The 24,016-nt window shown below is 43.1% G+C and overlaps 1 protein-coding gene across 3 annotated transcripts in view; it reads right to left on the bottom strand.

Moving 5' to 3' along the window:
* Positions 1-24,016, bottom strand: part of ccdc142 (coiled-coil domain containing 142) — a 126,607-nt gene that overhangs the window by 87,590 nt on the left and 15,001 nt on the right. For 2 of the 3 annotated variants that reach the window (XR_013498969.1, XM_078223095.1), the window contains exons 3-5: positions 23,823-23,884; positions 21,141-21,252; positions 13,537-15,234 (exon numbers count right to left, since the gene is read on the bottom strand). Coding sequence is in view for 2 of the 3 variants with exons in the window: in XM_078223095.1 (XP_078079221.1) it covers positions 13,537-15,234; positions 21,141-21,252; positions 23,823-23,884 (1,872 nt within the window). In the remaining variant the exon portion in view is untranslated. The remainder of the gene's footprint in view (positions 1-13,536; positions 15,235-21,140; positions 21,253-23,822; positions 23,885-24,016) is intronic. The other variant, XM_078223107.1, reaches the window with a different exon arrangement.

Here is a 24,016-nt window from a genome sequence, read left to right as displayed (position 1 = left end):
ACTTTGGTGGTCGGCAAGTTAATGGAAAAGGTCCTGAGGGATAGGATTTACAACCATTTAGAAAGATGCAGCTTAATCCGGGATAGTCAACACGGATTCGTGAAGGGCAAGTCTTGCCTCACAAATTTGATTGAATTTCTTGAGGTGGTAACTAAGTGTGTAGATGAAGGTAGAGCAGTTGATGTCATATACATGGATTTTAGTAAAGCGTTTGATAAGGTCCCCCATGGTCGGCTCATGAAGAAAGTAAGGTGGTGTGGGATAGAGGGAAATTTAGCCGATTGGATAAGTAACTGGCTATCACATAGAAGACAGAGGGTGGTGATGGATGGAACATTTTCGGACTGGAGACCAGTTACCAGCGGTGTACCACAAGGATCAGTGCTGGGTCCTCTGCCATTTGTGATTTTTATCAATGACTTGGAGGAGGGGGCTGAAGGGTGGATCAGTAAATTTGCTGATGACACCAAGATTGGTGGAGTAGTGGATGAGGTGGAGGGCTGTTGTAGGCTGTAAAGAGACATCGATAGGATGCAGAGCAGGGCCGAAAAATGGCAGATGGAGTTTAACCCTGATAAATGCGAGGTGATTCATTTTGGTAGGACAAATTTGAATGCGGATTACAGGGTCAAAGGTAGGGTTCTGAAGACTGTGGAGGAACAGAGAGATCTTGGGGTCCATATCCACAGATCTCTGAAGGTTGCCAGTCAAGTGGATAGAGCCGTGAAGAAGGCCTATAGTGTGTTAGTGTTTATTAACAGGAGGTTTGAGTTTAAGAGCCGTGGGGTTATGCTGCAACTGTACAGGACCTTGGTGAGACCACATTTGGAATATTGTGTGCAGTTCTGGTCACCTCACTATAAGAAGGATGTGGAAGCACTGGAAAGAGTGCAAAGGAGATTTACCAGGATGCTGCCTGGTTTGGAGGGTAGGTCTTATGAGGAAAGATTGAGGGAGCTAGGGCTTTTCTCTTTTGAGCGGAGGAGGTTGAGAGGCGACTTAATAGAGGTTTATAAGATGATGAGGGGGATAGATAGAGTAACGTTCAGAGACTATTTCCTCGGGTGGATGTAGCTGTTACTAGGGGGCATAACTATGAGGTTCATGGTGGGAGATATAGGAGGGATGTCCGAGGTAGTTTCTTTACGCAGAGAGTGGTTGGGGTGTGGAATGGACTGCCTGCTGTGATAGTGGAGTCGGACACTTTAGGAACTTTCAAGCGGTTATTGGATAGGCACATGGAACACACTAGAATGATAGGGAGTGGGATAGCTTGATCTTGGTTTCGGACAAAGCTCGGCACAACATCGTGGGCTGAAGGGCCTGTACTGTACTGTACTATATTCTATATAAAGGATGTCACAAAGCACCTGCGGCACAATGGTTAGCACTGTTGCCTCACAACGCCAGGGACCTGGGTTCGGCTCTTGGGGCTTGCCAATGATTGAATGCTGAACTGGACTAGCCATATAACTACTGTGACTACAAGAGCAGGTCAGAGGCTAGGAATCCTGCAGCGAATAACTCTCCTCCTGACTCCCCAAAGCCTGTCCACCATCTACCAGGCACAAGTCAGGGGTGTGTTGGAATACTCTCCGCTTACCTGGCTAAGTGCAACCCCAACATTCAAGAAGCTCAACACCATCCAGGACAAAGTAGCTCACTTAATTAGTACTCTTTCCACAAACATTTATTCCCTCGACCACCGACTATTAAGGTAGCAGTAGGTAAGAGAACTAGTTCAGGTAAAGGCATGCAAGAATAGGCAGCATGGGAATATGATGTGGAGATGCCGGCGTTGGACTGGGGTGAACACAGTAAGAAGTTTAACAACACCAGGTTAAAGTCCAACAGGTTTATTTGGTAGCAAAAGCCACACAAGCTTTCGGAGCTCTAAGCCCCTTCTTCAGGTGAGTGGGAATTCTGTTCACAAACAGAGCTTATAAAGACACAGACTCAATTTACATGAATAATGGTTGGAATGCGAATACTTACAACTAATCAAGTCTTTAAGAAACAAAACAATGTGAGTGGAGAGAGCATCAAGACAGGCTAAAAAGATGTGTATTGTCTCCAGACAAGACAGCCAGTGAAACTCTGCAGGTCCACGCAACTGTGGGAGTTACAAATAGTGCGACATGAACCCAATATCCCGGTTGAGGCCGTCCTCGTGTGTGCGGAACTTGGCTATCAGTTTCTGCTCAGCGACTCTGCGCTGTCGTGTGTCGCGAAGGCCGCCTTGGAGAACGCTTACCCGAATATCAGAGGCCGAATGCCCGTGACCGCTGATGTGCTCCCCAACAGGAAGAGAACAGTCTTGCCTGGTGATTGTCGAGCGGTGTTCATTCATTCGTTGTCGCAGCGTCTGGATATCTGTGTTAAACCTCCCCCCCTTCACCTTGAACCTATGACCCCTCGTGAACGTCACCACCGACCTGGGGAAAAACTTCCCACCGTTCACCCTATCTATGCCTTTCATAATTTTATACACCTCTATTAAGTCTCCCCTCATCCTCCGTCTTTCCAGGGAGAACAACCCCAGTTTACCCAATCTCTCCTCCTAACTAAGCACCTCCATACCAGGTAACATCCTGGTAAACCTCCTCTATACTCTCTCCAAAGCCTCCACGTCCTTCTGGTAGTGTGGCGAGAAGGTCACAAGTTCCGCACACACGAGGACGGCCTCAACCGGGATATTGGGTTCATGTCACACTATTTGTAACTCCCACAGTTGCGTGGACCTGCAGAGTTTCACTGGCTGTCTTGTCTGGAGACAATACACATCTTTTTAGCCTGTCTTGATGCTCTCTCCACTCACATTGTTTTGTTTCTTAAAGACTTGATTAGTTGTAAGTATTCGCATTCCAACCATTATTCATGTAAATTGAGTCTTTGTCTTTATAAGCTCTGTTTGTGAACAGAATTCCCACTCACCTGAAGAAGGGGCTTAGAGCTCCGAAAGCTTGTGTGGCTTTTGCTACCAAATAAACCTGTTGGACTTTAACCTGGTGTTGTTAAACTTCTTAGCATGGGAATACACAGGGGTGATTAGTTAACTTTTATATGTAATATAGCATGACTAATTTATAAAACGGGTTTTATTTAATGGTGCTCTTATTCTTCCATTATCTCCAAGCAGAATCTGTAATGGCTAATGATGAAAGGGAAGTAAGACATTTTCTATGTTTCTATGGCGAAAGATGAATTGCTGAATCACACCTGGATGAATTCTTCACTAGGGCAGAAAGGGGCTGTATGGGTTACTTCCTTGTTTCTTTCTGCTCACTGTGGGCATTGGTTTTGGCTGCTCATTCAAAATGCTAAGATTATGCAGAATGTAGCAGACCAGCAAAAATCGTGATGCCCGTTCTGCTGGGTGAATGTTGCAGAGTCCCTCCAGAGTGGCAATGGAAGCACTGTCAATGGTCTGGTTCTACCACATTTTGTGTGACAGCAGGAAATTTACTGAATGCATGCTGCACAATTGAGTGTGGATAGCACACCAGTCATCATCCATGTCTTCAGTGAACAACCAGTGCCAGCCAGTGACCACTCTTGGTTTGCCATGATGTTTCAAATGCAGCAGGCACAGTGTACGACTGCAGAATGAAAGGCATCTTGATTGAACAAAGAACAAAGAACAATACAGCACAGGAACAGGCCCTTCGGCCCTCCAAGCCCGCGCCGCTCCCTGGTCCAAACTAGACCATTCTTTTGTATCCCTCCATTCCCACTCCGTTCATATGGCTGTCTAGATAAGTCTTAAACGTTCCCAGTGTGTCTGCCTCCACCACCTTGCCTGGCAGTGCATTCCAGGCCCCCACCACCCTCTGTGTAAAATATGTCTGTCTGATATCTGTGTTAAACCTCCCCTCCTTCACCTTGAACCTATGACCCCTCGTGAACGTCACCACCGACCTGGGGAAAAGCTTCCCACCGTTCACCCTATCTATGCCTTTCATAATTTTATACACCTCTATTAAGTCTCCCCTCATCCTCCGTCTTTCCAGGGAGAACAACCCCAGTTTACCCAATCTCTCCTCATAACTAAGCACCTCCATACCAGGTAACATCCTGGTAAACCTCCTCTGTACTCTCTCCAAAGCCTCCACGTCCTTCTGGTAGTGTGGCGACCAGAACTGGACGCAGTATTCCAGATGCGGCCGAACCAACGTTCTATACATCTGCAACATCAGACCCCAACTTTTATACTCTATGCCCCGTCCTATAAAGGCAAGCATGCCATATGCCTTCTTCACCACCTTCTCCACCTGTGACGTCACTTTCAAGGATCTGTGGACTTGCACACCCAGGTCCCTCTGCGTATCTACACCCTTTATGGTTCTGCCATTTATCATATAGCTCCTCCCTACAATATTTCTACCAAAATGCATCACTTCGCATTCATCAGGACTGAACTCCATCTGCCATTTCTTTGCCCAAATTTCCAGCCTATCTATATCCTTCTGTAGCTTCTGACAATGCTCCTCACTATCTGCAAGTCCTGCCAATTTTGTGTCGTCCGCAAACTTACTGATCACCCCAGTTACACCTTCTTCCAGATCATATATATAAATCACAAACAGCAGAGGTCCCAATACAGAGCCCTGCGGAACACCACTAGTCACAGGCCTCCAACCGGAAAAAGACCCTTCCACTACCACCCTCTGTCTTCTATGACCAAGCCAGTTCTCCACCCATCTAGCCACCTCCCCCTTTATCCCATGAGATCCAACCTTTTTCACCAGCCTACCATGAGGGACTTTGTCAAACGCTTTACTAAAGTCCATATAGACGACATCCACGGCCCTTCCCTCGCCAACCATTCTGGTCACTTCTTCAAAAAACTCCACCAGGTTAGTGAGGCATGACCTCCCTCTCACAAAACCATGCTGACTATCGTTAATGAGTTTATTCCTTTCTAAATGCACATACATCCTATCTCTAAGAATCTTCTCCAACAACTTCCCCACCATGGATGTCAAGCTCACCGGCCTATAATTACCCGGGTTATCCTTCCTACCCTTCTTAAATAATGGGACCACATTAGCTATCCTCCAATCCTCTGGGACCTCACCTGCGTCCAGTGACGAGACAAAGATTTGCGTCAGAGGCCCAGCAATTTCATCTCTCGTCTCCCTGAGCAGCCTTGGATAGATTCCAACAGGCCCTGGGGATTTGTCAGTCTTTAAATTCTCTAACAAACCTAACACTTCCTCCTTTGTAATGGAGATTTTCTCCAACGGTTCTGAGGATACTAGAGTTTGACGTGCATAATTCGCCTCTTGGGCGCGTTTCAGGAGTGGAAACCTTTTTGGTTCCATGATAAGTAGAACTGGCATGAGAAGCTCATAAAGCAATGCGAGTGCAGTCACTGGCAACCTGTACAATGGGGAAGTCTGCAATCCTATCGAAACCTCATGCTTGCTCTACCTGCTAGGCACTGGCAATAAAGAATGGTTCTCATTGAAGAGTTTCAGTGCACTCCCTTAAACAAGTGTGGATGTCAAAGTTCAAGATGCTGCAAATATCTCAAGTTCCCGGAGCCATACAAATAAAAGTTCATCACCATGGTTACTTTAACAGCATTGTAGACCTTGCCCTGCTGAGGTTGCAGCTATGGTTGCAGCAGATGGCAGAATTCAGTGAGGACTTAATTAATCTTACACATTGTTCCTCGCTAACCATCAGGTGGAATGAATGCTCACAAAGCACCTTAGGCAGGTATGACCCTCTACTGAGAGGCGCACCCCCCTCCCCCGACCCCCCCAATCCCTCACCATCCTTCTCCCTCTCCCAGCTGATTGCTCTGCTCTGTGTGGTTTTTGTTCATTCTCCAAGTCATGCTGTATTCCAAGGGAAATGCCTATTGGTAAACCTACGTCTGGCAACATGATGTCAAGACTTTTGCCCAAACCACATCAAAAACTCTTTCAGCATCTGCCACACCATTCCCTGCTAACTTTTGCAACATGAAGCAACTATGGAAAACATTTGCAGAACCATAGCAGCATCCAGAAAAAAGATCATCCACCAATTAGTCTGTAAGTAGATGATGTTGGTGGATCAGGCTGGGTGGGAGGGGGGTCAGTCTTCCTGCTGCAGAACACATGCTTATATATGCAAGGTTAAGACACAGCATTAGCTGGAACATTGAGCTCCAAAATGGCAACACAAGTATCAAATCAGAATGCAGCACAAGCGACTAACTGGACATTTTCAGTGTGTGACTGGACCCTATCCTTTGCAGATAGAAGGAGCATGTTCACACAAAGAACAAAGAACAAAGAAAATTACAGCACAGGAGAACAGACCCTTCGGCCTTCCAAGCCTGCACCGACCATGCTGCCCGACTTAACTAAAACCCCTTACCCTTCCGGGGACCATATCCCTCTATTCCCATCCCATTCATGTACTTGTCAAGACGCCCCTTAAAAGTCACTACCGTATCTGCTTCCTCCACCTCCTCCGGCAACGGGTTCCAGGCACCCACCACCTTCTGTGTAAAAATCTGCTTCGTACATCTCCTTTAAACTTGCCCCTCACACCTTAAACCTATGCCCCCTAGTAATTGACTCTTCCATCCTGGGAAAAAGCTTCTGACTATCCACTCTGTCCATGCCTCTCATAATCTTGCACACTTCTATCAGGTCTCCCCATAACCTCCGTCGCTCCAAACCACGTTTCTCCAACCTCTCCTCATAGCTAATGCCCTCCATACCAGGCAACATCCTGGTAAATCTTTTCTGTACCCTCTCCAAAGCCTCCACATCCTTCTGGTAGTGTGGCGACCAGAATTGAACACTATATTCCAAGTGCGGCTTAACTAAGGTTCTATAAAGCTGCAACATGACTTGCCAATTTTTAAACTCAATACCCCGGCCTATGAAGGCAAGCATGCTGTATGCCTTCTTGACTACCTTCTCCACCTGCATTGCCACTTTCAGTGACCTGTGTACCTGTACACCCAGATCCCTTTGCCTATCAATATTCCTAAGGGTTCTGCCATTTACTGTATATTTCCTATCTGTATTAGACCTTCCAAAATGCATTACCTCACATTTGTCCGGATTAAACTCCAACTGCCATATTTCCGCCCAAGTCTCCAACTGATCTATATCCTGCTGTATCCTCTGATGGTCCTCATCGATATCCGCAAATCCGCAAACCTTTGTGTCGTCCGCAAACTTACTAATCAATCCAGTTACATTTTCCTCCAAATCATTTATACATGTTACAAACAGCAAAGGTCCCAGCACTGATCCCTGAGGAACAGCACTTGTCACAGCCCTCCATTCAGAAATGCACCCTTCCACAGCTGTGCCTTTTCAGCTTAATAATAGCTTGGGGTGACATTATAGAATCATACAGCGCAGAAGAAGCCCTTTGGCCCATCGAGTCTGCACTGTCATATTAGAAACACTTGAACTCCTCCCTAATATATAAATGATACAGCAGGATATAGATCGGTTGGAGACTTGGGCGGAGTTTAATCCTGACAAATGTGAGGTAATGCATTTTGGAAGGTCTAATACAGATAGGAAATATACAGCAAATGGCAGAATCCTTGAAAGTATTGATAGGCAAAGGGATCTGGGTGTACAGGTACAAAGGTCACTGAAAGTGGCAATGCAGGTGGAGAAGGTAGTCAAGAAGGCATACAGCATGCTTGTCTTCATTGTCCGGGGCATTGAGTTTAAAAATTGGCAAGTCATGTTGCAGCTTTATAGAACCTTAGTTAGGCCGCACTTGGAATATAGTGTTCAATTCTGGTCGCCACACTACCAGGAAGATGTGGAGGCTTTGGAGAGGGTACAGAAAAGATTTACCAGGATGTTGCCTGGTATGGAGGGCATTAGCTATGAGGGGAGGTTGGAGAAACCTGGTTTGTTCTCACTGGAACGACGGAGGTTGAGGGGCGACCTGATAGAAGTCTACAAGATTATGAGAAGCATGGACGGAGTGGATAGTCAGAAGCTTTTTCCCAAGATGGAAGAGTCAATTACTAGGGGGCATAGGTTTAAGGTGTGAGGGGCAAGGTTTAAAGGAGATGTACAAGCAAGGTTTCTACACAGAGGGTGGTGGGTGCCTAGAACTCGCTGCTGGGGGAGGTAGTCGAAGCAGATACAATAGTGAGTTTTAAGGGGCAGCTGGACAAATACATCAATAGGTTGGGAATAGAGGGATATGGTCCCCAGAAGGGTAGGGGGTTTTTGTTCAGTCGGGCAGCATGGTCAGTGCAGGCTTGGAGGGCCGAAGGGCCTGTTCCTGTGCTGTAATTTTCTTTGTTCTTTAATCCCATCTGCCTGCACTTGGCACATAGCCCTGAAGGTTATGATGTGCCAAGAGCTTATCCAGATACTTTTTAAAGGATATGAGGCAACCCGCCTCTACCACCCTTCCAGGCAACGCATTCCAGACTGTCACCACCCTGTGGGTAAAAATGTTTTTCCTCACATTTCCCCTAAACACCTTGAATCTATGTCCTCTCGTGACTGACCCGTCAACTAAGGGGAATAGCTGCTCCTTATCCACTCTGTCCATGTGCTTCATAATCTTGTACACCTCAATCAGGGTGCCTCCTCAGTCTTCTCTGCTCCAACGAAAACAACCCAAGCTGACCCAATCTCTCTTCGTAACTTAAATGTTCCATCCCAGGCAGCATCTTGGTGAATCTCCTCTGCACCCTCTCCAGTGCAATCACATCCTTCCTATAATGTGGCAACAAGAGCTGCACACAGTACTCTAGCTGTGCCCTCACCAAAGTTCTATACAACTCCAACATGACATCCCTGCTTTTGTAATCTATGCCTCGATTGATAAAGGCAAATGTCTCATATGCCTTTTTCACCACGCTACTAACATGCCCTTCCGTCTTCAGAGATCTGTGGACAAACACGCCAAGGTCCCTTTGTTCCACAGAACTTCCTAGTGTCCCACCATTCATTGAGTACTTTCCTGTCCATCTCCAATGCCATGATCAAAGTCAACTTGCCTAGCTTGAATTTGAACAAAAGCTTGGCAGTTAACTGTTTGCTGGTGCATTCTCCATGCAATGCCTCTACCAGAGTCCACCTGCGAACCAATCAGCACTCTTTCCTCATACAGTATAAACGGAATATACAACTGCTATTCTTGCAATTCTGTCCTGATGAGTGTAGGACAAAAAGCTTGACAGCATGTCTCTTTCTTCAGTAATAATCACGTTATGTACTATCAAACAACTGAATCTGATAGAGCAGATCAAAAATATGATCACAAAGCATTAAAGAATAGATGTGCGAGGAAAAATTGCAAAGCCATTGGCATGGGTGAAAAGCTGGGTTTTAAGAAGGAGAGAAAGTGAAGAGGCAGATGTGTCAATGTAATTTCAGAGCGCTCAATGTGTAAGTCAATTTCAAGTTTTACCACTAACGCTGGGGCAAAGGGTTAGGGAAATGAACAAATAATCAGATATACAAGACCAAAGGATGCAAAAGGAAAGAAAGTCTGAAATAACTTGCTGAGGTAGAGTGTAGTAAAGCCATGGAGAAATTTAAAGAGTACCGTGAGAATTTTGCCAAATATCCTGTTCAATATTTATACTTCAACCAACATCAGAATAAAAGAGATTAAATTGTCTGTATCACGTTGCTGTTTGTGAGAGTTTGCTGTGTGCAAAGAGTGACCATTACACTTCAAAAGTGTTTTATTGGTTGCAAAGCACTTTGGGACATCCCAGGTTGTGAACAAAATTGCAAGTCTTCCTTACAAATTGAAATTTTGCTGTCATTTCTTTTTATTTATTATTGTCACATAGAGTCATAGAGGTTTACAGCATGGAAACAAGCCCTTCGGCCCAACTTGTCCATGCTGCCCAGTTTTTAACCACTAAGCTAATCCCAATTGCCTGCATTTGGCCCATATCCCTCCATATCCATTTTACCCAGGTAACTGTCTAAATGCTTTTTAAAAAACAAAATTGTACCCGTCCCTACTACTACCTCCTCTGGCAGTTTGTTCCATTCACCACTCTGTGTGTGAAAGGATTACCCCTCTGGACACTTCTGTATCTCTCCCCTCTCACCTTAAACCTATGTCGTCTAGGTTTAGACTCCCCGACCTTTGGGAAAAGATGTTGGCTATCCACCTATCTATGCCTCTCATTATTTTATAGACCTTTATAAGATCACTCCTATGCTCCAGAGAAAAAAGTCCCAGTCTATCAAGCCTCTCCTTATAATTCAAACCATCAAGTCCCGGTAGCATCCTAGTAAATCTTTCCTGCACTCTTTCGAGTGTATTAATATCCTTTCTATAATAGGGTGACCAGAACTGTACACAGTATTCCAAGTGTGGCCTTACCAATGTCTTGTACAACTTCAACAAGACGTCCCAACTCCTGTATGTAATGTTCTGACAATGAAACCAAGAATGTTGAATGCCTTCTTCACCATCCTGTTCACCTATGACTCTACTTTCAAGGAGCTATGAACCTGTGCTCCTTGATCTCTTTGTATTGGTATACGGTGAAAAGTATTGTTTCTTGTGTGCTATACAGACAAAGCATACCATACAAGGAGAAGGAGAGAATACAGAATGTAATGTTGCAGTCATAGCTAGGGTGTAGAGAAAGATCAAAGAATGAAGATTGGAGAAATTTGGTTTACTCTCACTGGAACGACGGAGGTTGAGGGGGCGACCTGATAAAAGTCTACAAGATTATGAGAGGCATGGACAGAGTGGATAGTCAGAAGCTTTTTCCCAGGGTGGAAGAGTCAATTACTAGGGGGCATAGGTTTAAGGCGCGAGGGGCAAGGTTTAAAGGAGATGTACGAGGCAGATTTTGTTTTTTTACACAGAGTGTGGTGGGTGCCTGGAACTCGTTGCCTGGGGAGGTAGTGGAAGCAAATACAGTAGTGACTTTTAAGGGGCGTCTTGACAAATACATGACTAGGATGGGAATAGAGAGATATGGTCCCCGGAAGGGTAGGAGGTTTTAGTTAAGTCGGGCAGCGTGGCTGGTGCAGGCTTGGAGGGCCGAAGGGCCTGTTCCTGTGCTAATTTTCTTTGTTCTAAAGTTTTAAAAGCATAGAACAAGAGTAAAAGATAGAATCAGAGGGTATGCTGGATACAGCTTGCAGGAAGTCGCCACGCTCCGCTGCCATCTTGGGATGAGCAAAGTTCTGGAGTTCTTTAATATAAACTTCTATGAAAAAATACACGTTTGAGAGAGAAAACAATATGTATATATTTATTGATGGATTTCAGTCAGAAGGTTAAAAGAGGCAAGAGAGAATAATTCACAGTGCTGCAACCTGGTGGGTTATTGAAGCCAGTTTAAGATTGCAAAAAAAAATCTGAGGTGGACAGATTTTAATCAGTAAGGGGATTAAGGATTATGAGGCTAAGGTGGGAAAATGGTGTTGAGGATTAAGATATCATTGAATGGCAGAGCAGATTCAATGGGCCGAATGTGATTCCTAACAGCACTGAGTGTACCTACACTTCAGGGACTGCAATGATTCAAGAAAGCAGTTCATCACCACCTTCTAAAGGGCAACTAGGAATGGGAAATAAATGCTGGCCTAACCCAAATCTCATAATTGATTTTTTTTAAAAATGACCTTGGCTGCTCCTACATCCGAGTACCTTAGTTGCATTCGAGTACCTTATCCAATGGATAAAGCGCCCAGCTGCATAAAACAGTATGAATATTCAGATTTGACTGTATCAGCCATTTCATCTTTTAATTGATTGACAGGTCACGGGCATTCAGCCTCTGATCTTCGGGTAAGCGTTCTCCAAGGCGGCCTTCACGACACACGACAGCGCAGAGTCGCTGAGCAGAAACTGATAGCCAAGTTCCGCACACGTGAGGACGGCCTAAACCGGGATCTTGGATTTATGTCACACTATCAGTAACCCCCACAGCTTGCCTCCTGGACTTGCAGAATCTCATTGGCTGTCCTGTCTGGAGACAATACACATCTCTTTAACCTGTGCTTAATGCTCCCTCCACTCACATTGTCTGTATCTTTAAGACCTGGCTGGCTGTAGAAATTTGCATTCTAATCAGTATTCTGTAACTTGATTTTGTGTCTCTGTATGCCCTGTTTGAGAGCAGATATCCACTCCATCTGACGAAGGAGCAGCGCTCCGAAAGCTAATGGCATTTGCTACCAAATAAACCTGTTGGACTTTAACCTGGTGTTGTTAAAACTCTTACTGTGTTTACCCCAGTCCAACGCCGGCATCAACACACCTAAATCAAGTCAACCTTCAGCCTTCTTTGTTCCAAGGGAAATAACCCCAACCTAACCAATCTCTCCTTGTAGTTACACCTTTCTTACCCTGACAACACTCTTGTAAACCACCTCTGCACTCTCACCAGAGCAACTACGTCCTTCCTGTAATGTGGTGACCAGAACTGCACACACTACTTCAGTTTTGGCCTTAACAATGTATTATATAATTCCAACATTATATCCTGCACCACTGTCAATGAAGGACAGCATTCAACATGCCTTCTTTCCAACTTGTCTACTTGAACTGTTGTCTTTAGGGACTTGTGTACTTGAATGCCAAGATCTCTCACTTCATCTACCCCTCTTAGTATATTCCCATTTATGTGTACACCCTCTAACTGTTTGACTTTCCTAAATGCATTACCTCACAATTCTCTGCGTCAAAATCCACCTTCCACTTTACCACCCACTCCACTAACCCATCTAAATTGTTTCAGAGATTATAGCTATCTTCTACACTATCCACTTCTCGGCCAATCTTTGTGTCTATAGAATCCCTCCAGTGCAGAAGGAGGCCATTCAGCCTATCAAGCCTGCACTGACAACAATAACACCCTATCCCCATAACCTCACGTATTTAGTCTGCTAATCCCCCTGACACTAAGGGGACAATTTGGCATGGCCAATCCACCTAACCCGCACATCTTTGGAGTGAGATGGGAAACCGGAGCATGGAGACATGGGGAGAACATGCAAACTCCACACAGACAGACAGTGGCCTGAGGCTAGACTGAATCTGGGTCCCCTGTACTGCGAGGCAACAGTGCTAACCACTATGCCGAGTCGTCTGCAAATTTCCCAATCGTGTCCCCCACATTCACATCCAAATCGTTAATATATAACACAAACGGTTAGGGTCCCAACACCAAGCCCTGTGGAGTACCACTTGAAACAACTTTCCATTCGCAAGGGAATCCATCAATCATTACCATTTGTTTCCTGTTACTAAGCCAGTTTTTTATTTGGTTTGCCACCTTACCTTGTATCCCATGGGCTTTTACTTTTTTGACCAATCTACCATGTGTGACTTTGTCAAACACCTTGCTAAAATCCATGTACACAACATCTCCCGCGCTACCTTTATCAACCCATCTTATTACTTCCTTAAATAATTTTCCTATATTAAAACAGCAAATACACTCCAACAGTACTTCACCAGCTGGACAGAGCTTTGGGATGCAAGATGGCCATGAATGACACTATATTAAATGCAACTCCTTTTTTTTCAATATTTTGCAGACAAGCTTACCTTTGTAACATGCTTCATGCAATACTTGAATAAGTAATGCAGTAATTTGGGCTTTGCACTGGTCCAGCTTTCCAATAGAATGTTTAGAGGTTCCATAAGAAAGCCATGGTTGGAAGTAAAACCGATCACTCAGGTGAGTGGCAAAGGCTTTCCACATCATGGTTTTGTATTTAGAATACAGTGCAACTTTTCCTTCACAGTGCGAAGAGTCCTGCCAGTGCACAGATTTTCTCCTGACAGGGGGAACGAAAGGATGTTGACTGTGTTTTTTGGCTTCTAAATCTTGTTGAGGGCTATTTTCTGCTGAGAAGATGCTCTGCTGCAATTGCAAATCTTGAGCTTTAGCTTTCTGTGGTTTATCAGACATGGGTCTATTGAGAACATGTTGCCACAGCATGTTGGATGTAGCAAGACCATCAACAATACGGTTCAGAAGCACTTCATCTTCCATGCAGAATTCTTGGATGGACCTCTTACAGGTACACGGTTCTAATTCTTGCCGATTGTCCTCTAATTTTGGTCTACACAGGCTAGTTCGTATATCTTCACCACAAAAAATATTATGACTATTTGTAAAACTCTGAAGAAGAGACATTTTTATATTTTCCCAATCCAAAGCTGGGAAGTTATTACCTCTCACAGTTGAAATAAATGTTCTGTTTGTTGTGATGACTTCATAGAAACATTGGGATGCTATTCTTCCTCTTTCATTGGCTAAAACGCCCAATACCCTTTCTACGAGGAATGGTTCAATTTTTGAGTTCCAACTCTTTCCACATAATGTTACTTCCAATCTTTGAGACAGTAAATCAGATTCATTTATATTAATTTCTTCAATACCATTCTTCAGTTCAAGGTATGACTGATGCATATTAGATTCTGATATAATGCTGTTGAATATTTCCAGACCACGGAAAAATTCCCACAGCGATTCTGAGGGAAGAATATACGGTTTAGCATATGCCAAGGTACAAAGCACTGTGGAAATATATTGTTCCATGAGGAAAACAGCAGATATGCCCAACAATGTCAAAGCCCGCTTCATTCGGTTAAAGGTTTCATTCATATGTATCAGCTGACAAGTTAACCAAGGATCATTCTTAATTTTTTCACTAAGGCATTTCCAGTGGCTTGTATGGTATCTCAGTTCTTCACACAGACGGCCAAGTCTCTTGACAGATATGCCACTTGAATGATCCTTGCCCAAATTTACTTTTTTGGACATTTCCTGCTCTTCAGTCAACAATTCTGTCAGTTTTCTTACAAATTTAGAAGCTCCATTTACACTCATGGCATATGCTTTATTAAGAAGAATACAAGATCTATGTTCTAACAGTTTCTGAAGTTTTGCGTAATTGTTCGCTAAACTTGATATGGTCCGATGATAATGGAAATCAGTGGTGCCCAGAATATCTGAGGGCAATGATTTCACATGACCATGAAAAAAGCCTCCTTTTAGACTTTGTTGCAGCTGGCAACATTTACCTAGGTCAAAGGCAATCCGTTCCGCTTCCGCCAGTCTCCCTGAAAGAAATCTATTATCCAAATCGGGAGAGAGCAATGAATCATCACTGTCTGTGTCTGAACAACTGTCTTCTGCTTGGTGCTTAGTCATTAGCCATCTCCATCCAGGTTGAAGCCGATTCCACAGTAGAGTTTCAGCTTGCTGCAGAGATTTTGCAAAACTGCTTGGTAATCCTAAACATGGAAATATAAAATTAATTCATATAATGTGAGACATTTTTAGTAAGATAAAGTTAGATGCACATAGATAAAAATAATCTGTATATAATTAACCTGCACCACAGCTATGTTCTCTGATGCAGTAAGGTTGTTTATATTTTTGAGAATTCATCCAGCTGTGGTACTCTTTGATTTGCACTGAAAAAATATTTAAAAATAAATTTGTTCACTTTGTGAAGAGGCCAAGTCATCCTTCAGTATTCTAAACTGTCGAACTGCCTTTTCCCAGCAAAATGAAAGGTCAATACAAAGAAGTGTAGAAATTCAACAGAGTATCAAAGCTATTAAAAAGAAAATAAAAGGGATTCAAAGGAAAGAAATGGGGAGAAAAAGGAATAGAAAAAAAACTGCAAGGAAATGAATAGCAAAGTTTTAATAAACATATTAAGAGTGCGGTAATGGAAATATGGTTGAGTTTGGTTGAGGTTCTTTTGCCAATTGCCTTTAACCTGTCCTTTGGTTTCTGGTCCTTCTGCCACTGTAAACAATTTCTCCTTATTTATTCTGTCAAATCCTGTCAGAATTTTAAACACATCCATTAAATTTGTATTCACAGGAGAGCAAAGCCAGCTTCTCTACTTTCCATACATAACTGAAGTCTATCATCACTGATACCATTCTAGTAAATCTCTCCTCTCTAAAGTTCTATTGGACTTCCTGAAGTGAAGTTAGTCAGAATTGGCCAAGGTACTTTAGCAAGGGCCTAACCTATGTTTTATAAAGGTTTAGCATAACTTAATTGTTCTTGTACTCTATGACTTGACTTCTAAAACCGAGTAGCCTAAATGCCTAACAGCCTGCTCAACTTATGTCCATAAGTTGGGGCGGCATGGTAGCACAGTGGTTAGCACTGCTGTCTCACAGCGCCAGGGACCTGGATTCAATTCCCGGCTTGGGTCACTGTCTGTATGGAGTTTGCACGTTCTCCCTGTGTCTGCGTGGGTTTCCTCCGGGTGCTCCGGTTTCCTCCCACATTCTGAAAGACGTGCTGGTTAGATGCATTGACGCCAGACTGCGGCAATTAGGGGAATTTCACAGTAACTTTGTTGCAGTGTTAATGTCTGCCTTACTTGTGACTAATAAATAAACTTTAAGTCCTGGGTCTCTCTGTTCTTGCGCCTTTAAATGGTTCCGTTTTGTGTATAATGCCTCTCCTCATTCTTCCTGCACTAAAATTGATCACATCATATTTCTGTGTTAAATTTTATCTTCCAGGCTGCTCTTGAGGACTGGTCCTGACACAATGGGCCGAATGGCCTTCTTCCATGCTGTAATTATTCTCTGTCCTGACGATGGAAGTGGATGTAAAACCCATTCCTGCCCATGATCATACTGTTAATGCAATATTATGCTGGGTGGCCAATTAATGGCCACCTCGTGTGCAACACGCCATATGATAGGCTGAGCACTGCCAGGGAGGGCAGGAAGAAGGTGGGCACCGAGAAAAGGGAATGTACAGCCTGGTAGTTTCCTCAGAGTGACAGTCTGAAGGAGCTGCAGACCTGTAAGAATTATCAACGGAAAAACTGTGCCATAAGTCTCTACGCAATCATACACAGACATATTTCCCAGGCGCCTTTGTTAATTTTATTTGAGCCCTAAATTTCATCCCGCCTTGATTTGAGAGTGTAGCCAATCGGTCCACCCACCAACCATAAAGGCAGGTCGCAATGTAAAATCCCAGTCAATTGTTGTTTAATTAATTTAACTTGGCTTCTTGATTATCAACGGACTGCTTCTGACCTGAATACACATGCGCTGACCGAAACATCATGATAGGGTGCGATGACATCGAGACACATGCCTGACACATTTTTGCATCATTTCATTCACTTCTGGATCCAACACATGCAACACAAAATTCTGGCCCATGATGCTATGTATCTGTCATAGTGTCATAGAGGTTTACAGCATGCAAACAGGCCTTTTGGCCCAACTTGTCCATGCTGCCACTTTTTTAAAAAAAAACACCTAAACTAATCCCAATTGCCCTCATTTGGCCCGTATCCCTCTATACCCATCTTATCCATGTAACTATCTAACTGCTTTTTAAAAGACAAAATTGTACCTGCCTCTACCACTACCTCGGGCAGCTTGTTCCAGACACTAACCACCCTCCGAGTGAAAAAATTGCTCCTCTGGACACTTCTGTATCTCTCCCCTCTCACCTATGCCCTCTAGTTTTAGACTCCCCGACCTTTGGGAAAAAATATTGATCTATCTAGCTGATCTATGCCTCTCATTTTATAGACCTCTATAAGGTCACCCCTCAGCCTTCTACACTCCAGAGAGAAAAGTCTCAGTCTATCCAGCCTCTCCTTATAACTCAAACCATTAAGTCCCGGTAGCATCCTAGTAAATCTTTTCTGCACTCTTTCTAGTTTAATAATATCCTTCCGATAATAGGGTGACCAGAACAGTACACAGTATTCCAATGTGGCTTTACCAATGTCTTGTACAAGTTCAACAAGACGTCCCAACTCCTGTATTCAATGTTCTGACCAATGAAACCAAGAATGCCTTCTTCACCACTCTGTCCACCTGTGACTCCACTTTCAAGGAGCTATGAACATGTACCCCTAGATCTCTTTGTTCTGTACCTCTCCCAAGTCCTGCCCTGGTTCAATCTGCCAAAATGCATCACCTTGCATTTATCTAAATTAAACTCCATCTGCCATTCATCAGCCCACTGGCCCAATTGATCAAGATCCCGTTGCAATTGGAGATAACTTTCTTCACTGTCCGGGACGGCACGGTAGCAGTGGTTAGCACTGCTGCTTCACAGCTCCAGGGACCTGGGTTTGATTCCCGGCTTGGGTCACTGTCTGTGTGGAGTTTGCACATTCTCCTCGTGTCTGCGTGGGTTTCCTCCGGGTGCTCCGGTTTCCTCCCACAGTCCAAAGATGTGCAGGTTAGGTTGATTGGCCATGCTAAAAATTGCCCTTAGTGTCCTGAGATGCGTAGGTTAGAGGGATTAGTGGGTAAATATGTTGGTATATGGGGGTAGGGCCTGGGTGGGATTGTGGTTGGTGCAGACTCGATGGGCCGAATGGCCCTTTTCTGTACTGTAGGGTTTCTATGATTATGCCACCAATCTTGGTGTCATCTGCAAACCTACTAACCATGCCTCCTATATTCTCATCCAAATTATTAATATAAATGACAAATAACAGTGGACCCAGCACTGATCCCTGAGGCACACCGCTGGTCACAGGCCTCCAGTTTGAAAAACAACCCTCTACAACCACCCGCTGGCTTCTGTCAAGAAGCCAATTTTGTATCCATTTAGATACCTCACCCTGGATCCCGTGAGATTTAACCTTCTGCAACAACCTACCATGCGGTACCTTGTCAAAGGCCTTGCTAAAATCCATGTAGACAACACCAACTGCACTGCCCTCATTTACCTTCTTGGTTACCCCTTCAGAAAACTCAATCAAATTTGTGAGACATGATTTTCCACTCACAAAGCCATGCTGACTGTCCCTAATCAGTCCTTGCGTCTCTAAATGCCTGTAGATCCTGTCTCCTAAAATACCTTCCAACAACTTACCTACCACAAATGTGAGGCTCACTGGCCTGTAGTTCCCAGGCTTTTCCCGCAGCCCTTTTTAAACAAAGGCACAACATTTGCCACTCTCCAATCTACAGGCACCTCACCCGTGACTATCGATGATTCAAATATCTCGGCTAGGGGATCCGCAGTTTCCTCCCTAGCCTCCCACAGTGTCCTGGGATACACTTCATCAGGTCCCAGGGAATTATCTACCTTGATGCGCTTTAAGACTTCCAGCACCTCTTTCTCTGTAATACGTACACTCCTCAAGACATCACTATTTATTTCCCCAAGTTCCCATCTGTATGTCCTCATTAAGTTTATCTCTTTCCTCCTCACTGTTTATTACATTTCTGAGTTTTGATACATCTGCAAACTTTGACATTATGTTTGTATATCCAGGTCACTAATGTATAAGCGAGAAAAACTTTTTAAGTTGCATTTGTCAATCAAACCATAACCATAAGCAGAAATTAATGAATGCTGATTTCCACTTCACAGAAGTTTTAATTTTGGAAAATACAAAAGCAATCAAAAATCTAGAATGGTATTAAATAGTTTACAACTTTTGATATCCAAAATAAATGTGTACTATTTTCAACTCACCTTTAACTAATATCACCAAATATTGTAAATGGACATTTATTTTAAATTTAACCATTCTACACCTGAGAATTCTTGTGGTTGCTACTGGATACAAAGAAAGTGTTATCTATACAGAGTGCTATCTGAAACCTGTACAATAAATAAATATTGAACAGAATCACCGCCCATTCAGATAGGATTCTAATAGACATAGAACAGTACAGCACAGAACAGGCCCTTCGGCCCACGATGTTGTGCCGAGCTTTATCTGAAACCAAGATCAAGCTATCCCACTCCCTATCATCCTGGTGTGCTCCAAGTGCCTATCCAATAACCGCTTAAATGTTCCTAAAGTGTCTGACTCCACTATCACTGCAGGCAGTCCATTCCACACCCCAACCACTCTCTGCATAAAGAACCTATCTCTGATATCCTTCCTATATCTCCCACCATGAACCCTATAGTTATGCCCCCTTGTAATAGCTCCATCCACCCGAGGAAATAGTCTTTGAACGTTCACTCGATCTATCCCCTTCATCATTTTATGAACCTCTATTAAGTCTCCCCTCAGCCTCCTCCGCTCCAGAGAGAACAGCCCTAGCTCCCTCAACCTTTCCTCATAAGACCTACCCTCCAAACCAGGCAACATCCTGGTAAATCTTCTCTGCACTCTTTCCAGCGCTTCCACATCCTTCTTATAGTGAGGTGACCAGAACTGCACACAATATTCCAAATGTGGTCTCACCAAGGTCCTGTACAGTTGCAGCATAACCCCACGGCTCTTAAACTCCAACCCCCCGTTAATAAAAGCTAACATACTATAGGCCTTCTTCACAGCTCTATCCACTTGAGTGGCAACCTTTAGAGATCTGTGGATATAGACCCCAAGATCTCTCTGTTCCTCCACAGTCTTCAGAACCCTACCTTTGACCCTGTAATCCACATTTAAATTAGTCCTACCAAAATGAATCACCTCACATTTATCAGGGCTAAACTCCATTTGCCATTTTTCAGCCCAGCTTTGCATCCTATCTATGTCTCTTTGCAGCCTACAACAGCCCTCCACCTCATCCACTACTCCACCAATCTTGGTGTCATCAGCAAATTTACTGATCCACCCTTCAGCCCCTCCTCTAAGTCATTAATAAAAATCACAAAGAGCAGAGGACCAAGCACTCATCCCTGTGGCACTCCGCTAGCAACCTGCCTCCAATCCGAAAATTTTCCATCCACCACCACTAATAGCAAAGAAGTTTGTATATAAAACTCCCTTTTAATGTGGGATAATTTCAAAAATGGAATTTAAGCAGTCAGAGATGTGAAATACTTATTGAAACTATTGACAATCACTGAGGGCCCGTGGTGAAGATGATTTTATTTTCTGTGCTGCCAATAAACTTAAAACGAATCGGGCATTATGACTCTTTTCAAAACTTAGCAACATCAAACACTCTCAAGTCAGATACAGGATACAGTATTGGTCAATTTCAAAATGGAGTTCCCGCATTTGCTCCCATCCTCGCCAGCAAAACACCCGATCCTTTACAACAGGAACCTTTTTGTTTCTGACAAAAATCATCTTTGTGGTCTAATTGAGTAAATTTAGAGGTTGGGAGCAGATGAGGGAACAGAGATAAAGTATGTTGATTTACTTCAGGAAAACGTGCTCAAATTTCTCAATATCCCATTAAAGCGAACATTTTTCATTTAACTAAATTACCTGATCCAGTTAAATAATCAAGTTTTTCTTTTTGTACAGATTCCTTTGATGGAATAGATGTTAGAGGGCTAAATGAGGATTGTGATCTGTTGTCCTCTGTGACTGCAGTATTCTGGAATAAATAGATTAGAATGTAAAGATAAGTTACAACTTCCATTTAAAAAATAGTAATGCAAAGAACAGGGAAAGAGGAGAATGTCAACCATTTTTGATGGATTCCAGGATTGAAAGAAATTGCAAAAATTGAAGTCCTATATTGAATAATGCACTGAAATCATTTTAAAACCTAGTTAGAGTACTGAAACTGATCAGAGGATTACAAGAGAAATTTTAAACAGGCAATTTGTATAATTTCATTCCATGCATATTTAAAATTTTTCAAGATGAACCCCAATTCCTGTACCCAAGTCACAGATAATGCTTAAATGAAAACAGAAAATGCTGGAATAACTCAGCAAGTCTGGCAGCAGCTGTGGAGACAGAAGCAGAGTTAACGTTTCAAGTCTGAATAACTATTCTTCATGCCGGCATCTGCAGTAATTTACTTATATCAAAGATAAGTTTGAGTCACTGGAAGGCACAGGAAAACAGAATAGGCAAATCACCTTTCAATTTTCTTCCCTTTCCATTTACTTTCCTGAAGGCAATAATTTATATGATGGGAAGAGTGTCAGCCAGGTAGAAATTATTCATTTTCAAATCTAGCTGTTGAGTGTTACAGAACTGATTTGCCCCATGAGGCACTACAAGAAAGCCTAATCTTGATTCTGCCCAAATGTAATGTCCAAAATACATGCTTCTGGTAAAGATAACTGAATGATTATCAGGGTGAGAACTCTGTCCACTTCTCGCTGCTTCATATAGAAGCATTTAAACCAACTGTAGCGTTTCTATTAATTCCCTGTGGATTGCACCTAACATAGTCCAATGATCGAAACCATGCCACAGAGCTCAGATACTCATTGCATTTCTGAACATGCCAACTGATCTTCCAACTCCTAGTTTTTGCTCAGCTAAAATTGTTGAGATCAGCAACACAGCACAAGGAAAAATCGTGGTGAACCTGTGTATCAGCATTCTACAATGCAGTGCATTAGTATAAAGTAAAAGGTCAAGTCACCATAGTGCCAGATGACCATAGGTCTGAAATAGAGGGCAGTTAGAGATGGGCAATAAATGCTGGCCCAGCCAGTAATGCCCACATCCCATAAATAAATTTTTAAAATATATATACTATACAATATTATACTATTGGTCACCTGTGCCATTGCTCATGGTAATATTTGGAACAGCCAGTTTTGGTGTTGGCCTTCAGAGTTCCAACAGTAAACCTGCTTTACAATTTAGCAAAGCCATAAATAGAATATTGTGTTTTTCGTAGCCAACGGAAGGAAGCGGGGCAAGTACAGTCAGTCAGGACCAGATCAATAAAAACAAATGATAGAAACATGATTGGCCAGCACTTCATCAATCAGCAGGGGAAAAAATGATTCTAAACACAAAATATTATATACCCATGCAATATATGCTCTTTTTAAATATTGTTAGAGGCATGGGACCATAAGCTTACTTTGCATCTCCTGATAGCCATTTTATGAACATCAACTTGCATTTATAGTAAAATATCATAAGATGTTATACTATGAAACAAATTTATCAAACACAAGGAGATATTAGGACAAGCTACCAAAAGCTTTGTCAAAAAGGTAGGTTTTCAGGAGCATCTTGAAGGAGGAAAGAGAGACAGAGAGGTTTAGGGAGGCAACTCAAGATCTTGGGACCAAGGCAGCTGTGAATGGTAGAACAATTAAAATTGGCGATGAGACCGGAAGTGGATGAGCATAGAAATCTTAGAGGGTTCTAGAGCTTGAGGAGGCAACAGAAATTGCGAGGAGCAAGGCCATGGAGGAATTTGAAAAAAGGAACAGCTCATGTTCATGGAGGATGAAAAATGGGAGGCTGGACAGGAGAGTATTGGAATACTCATCTAGAGGTAAAAGAGGCATAGCTGACAGTCTCAGCAGTAGATGGACTGAGGCAGACATAGAGACAGTTGATGTTACAGAGATAGAAGTAGGCAGTTTTGGTAGTGAAACACATATGAGCTTGGAAGCTCATCTCTTGTTCGAATACGATCCCATGGTTGCAAGCAATGAGGTCCAGCCTCGGAAAATGGTGAAGATGTTGGATGGAGCTGTGGCTAGGGAACAGAGTTCATGGTGGAGATTGAAGACAATGGCTTTTGTTTTCTTAATATTTAGGTAGAGGAAATTTTCAGCACTATATGCTAGACAGCAATAAAATCAGAGGCAACGGAAAAATCAAGAGAGGTGGTGATGAGGTAAAGCTTGTTGATGATGGTACAGGTGGAACCTGACGTTGGATTTTCAGATGATGTTGCAGAAGAACAGCACTTAGATAACAGCAGGTCAAATACCATGGACAAAAGTGACCGGCCACTCACCTATATAATACTGACAAACAAAAGAGACCACAGGAGGAAAAGGGGAAGGGAAATATTGAAGTAACTGAATAGACTATTGCTTAATAAGGTAAATTTTGTATGACTCTGCCCACTGATGCAAAAGGGTCTCCCAAAACTTACCCTTATGTGCAATAGAGGTAGGCAAAGTGTTCACTTGCAACACATTATTTAAATTAAATTATTTTCATCAAGCTTACTTTGTCTTCAGCTGAGGAAGTCATTGCCAATTCCAGTGTCTTTTGAAATGATTCTTCCTTATCTAAGAAAAAGAAACTCAAAATTATCTTCATCATTTATTTCAGTAAATACCAGACAAGCTCTGAGTCTGCGTCTTGTTGAATAAGGTGGTAGTGCTTTTCATGACCAGAGGCCATCATAAAGCATTTTACTG

Source organism: Mustelus asterias, chromosome 1 (genome assembly GCF_964213995.1).
Source record: "Mustelus asterias chromosome 1, sMusAst1.hap1.1, whole genome shotgun sequence".
NCBI lineage: Eukaryota > Metazoa > Chordata > Chondrichthyes > Carcharhiniformes > Triakidae > Mustelus > Mustelus asterias.
Note: the sequence above shows the minus strand (reverse complement) of the source record. Positions and strands in the feature narration are given on the sequence as shown.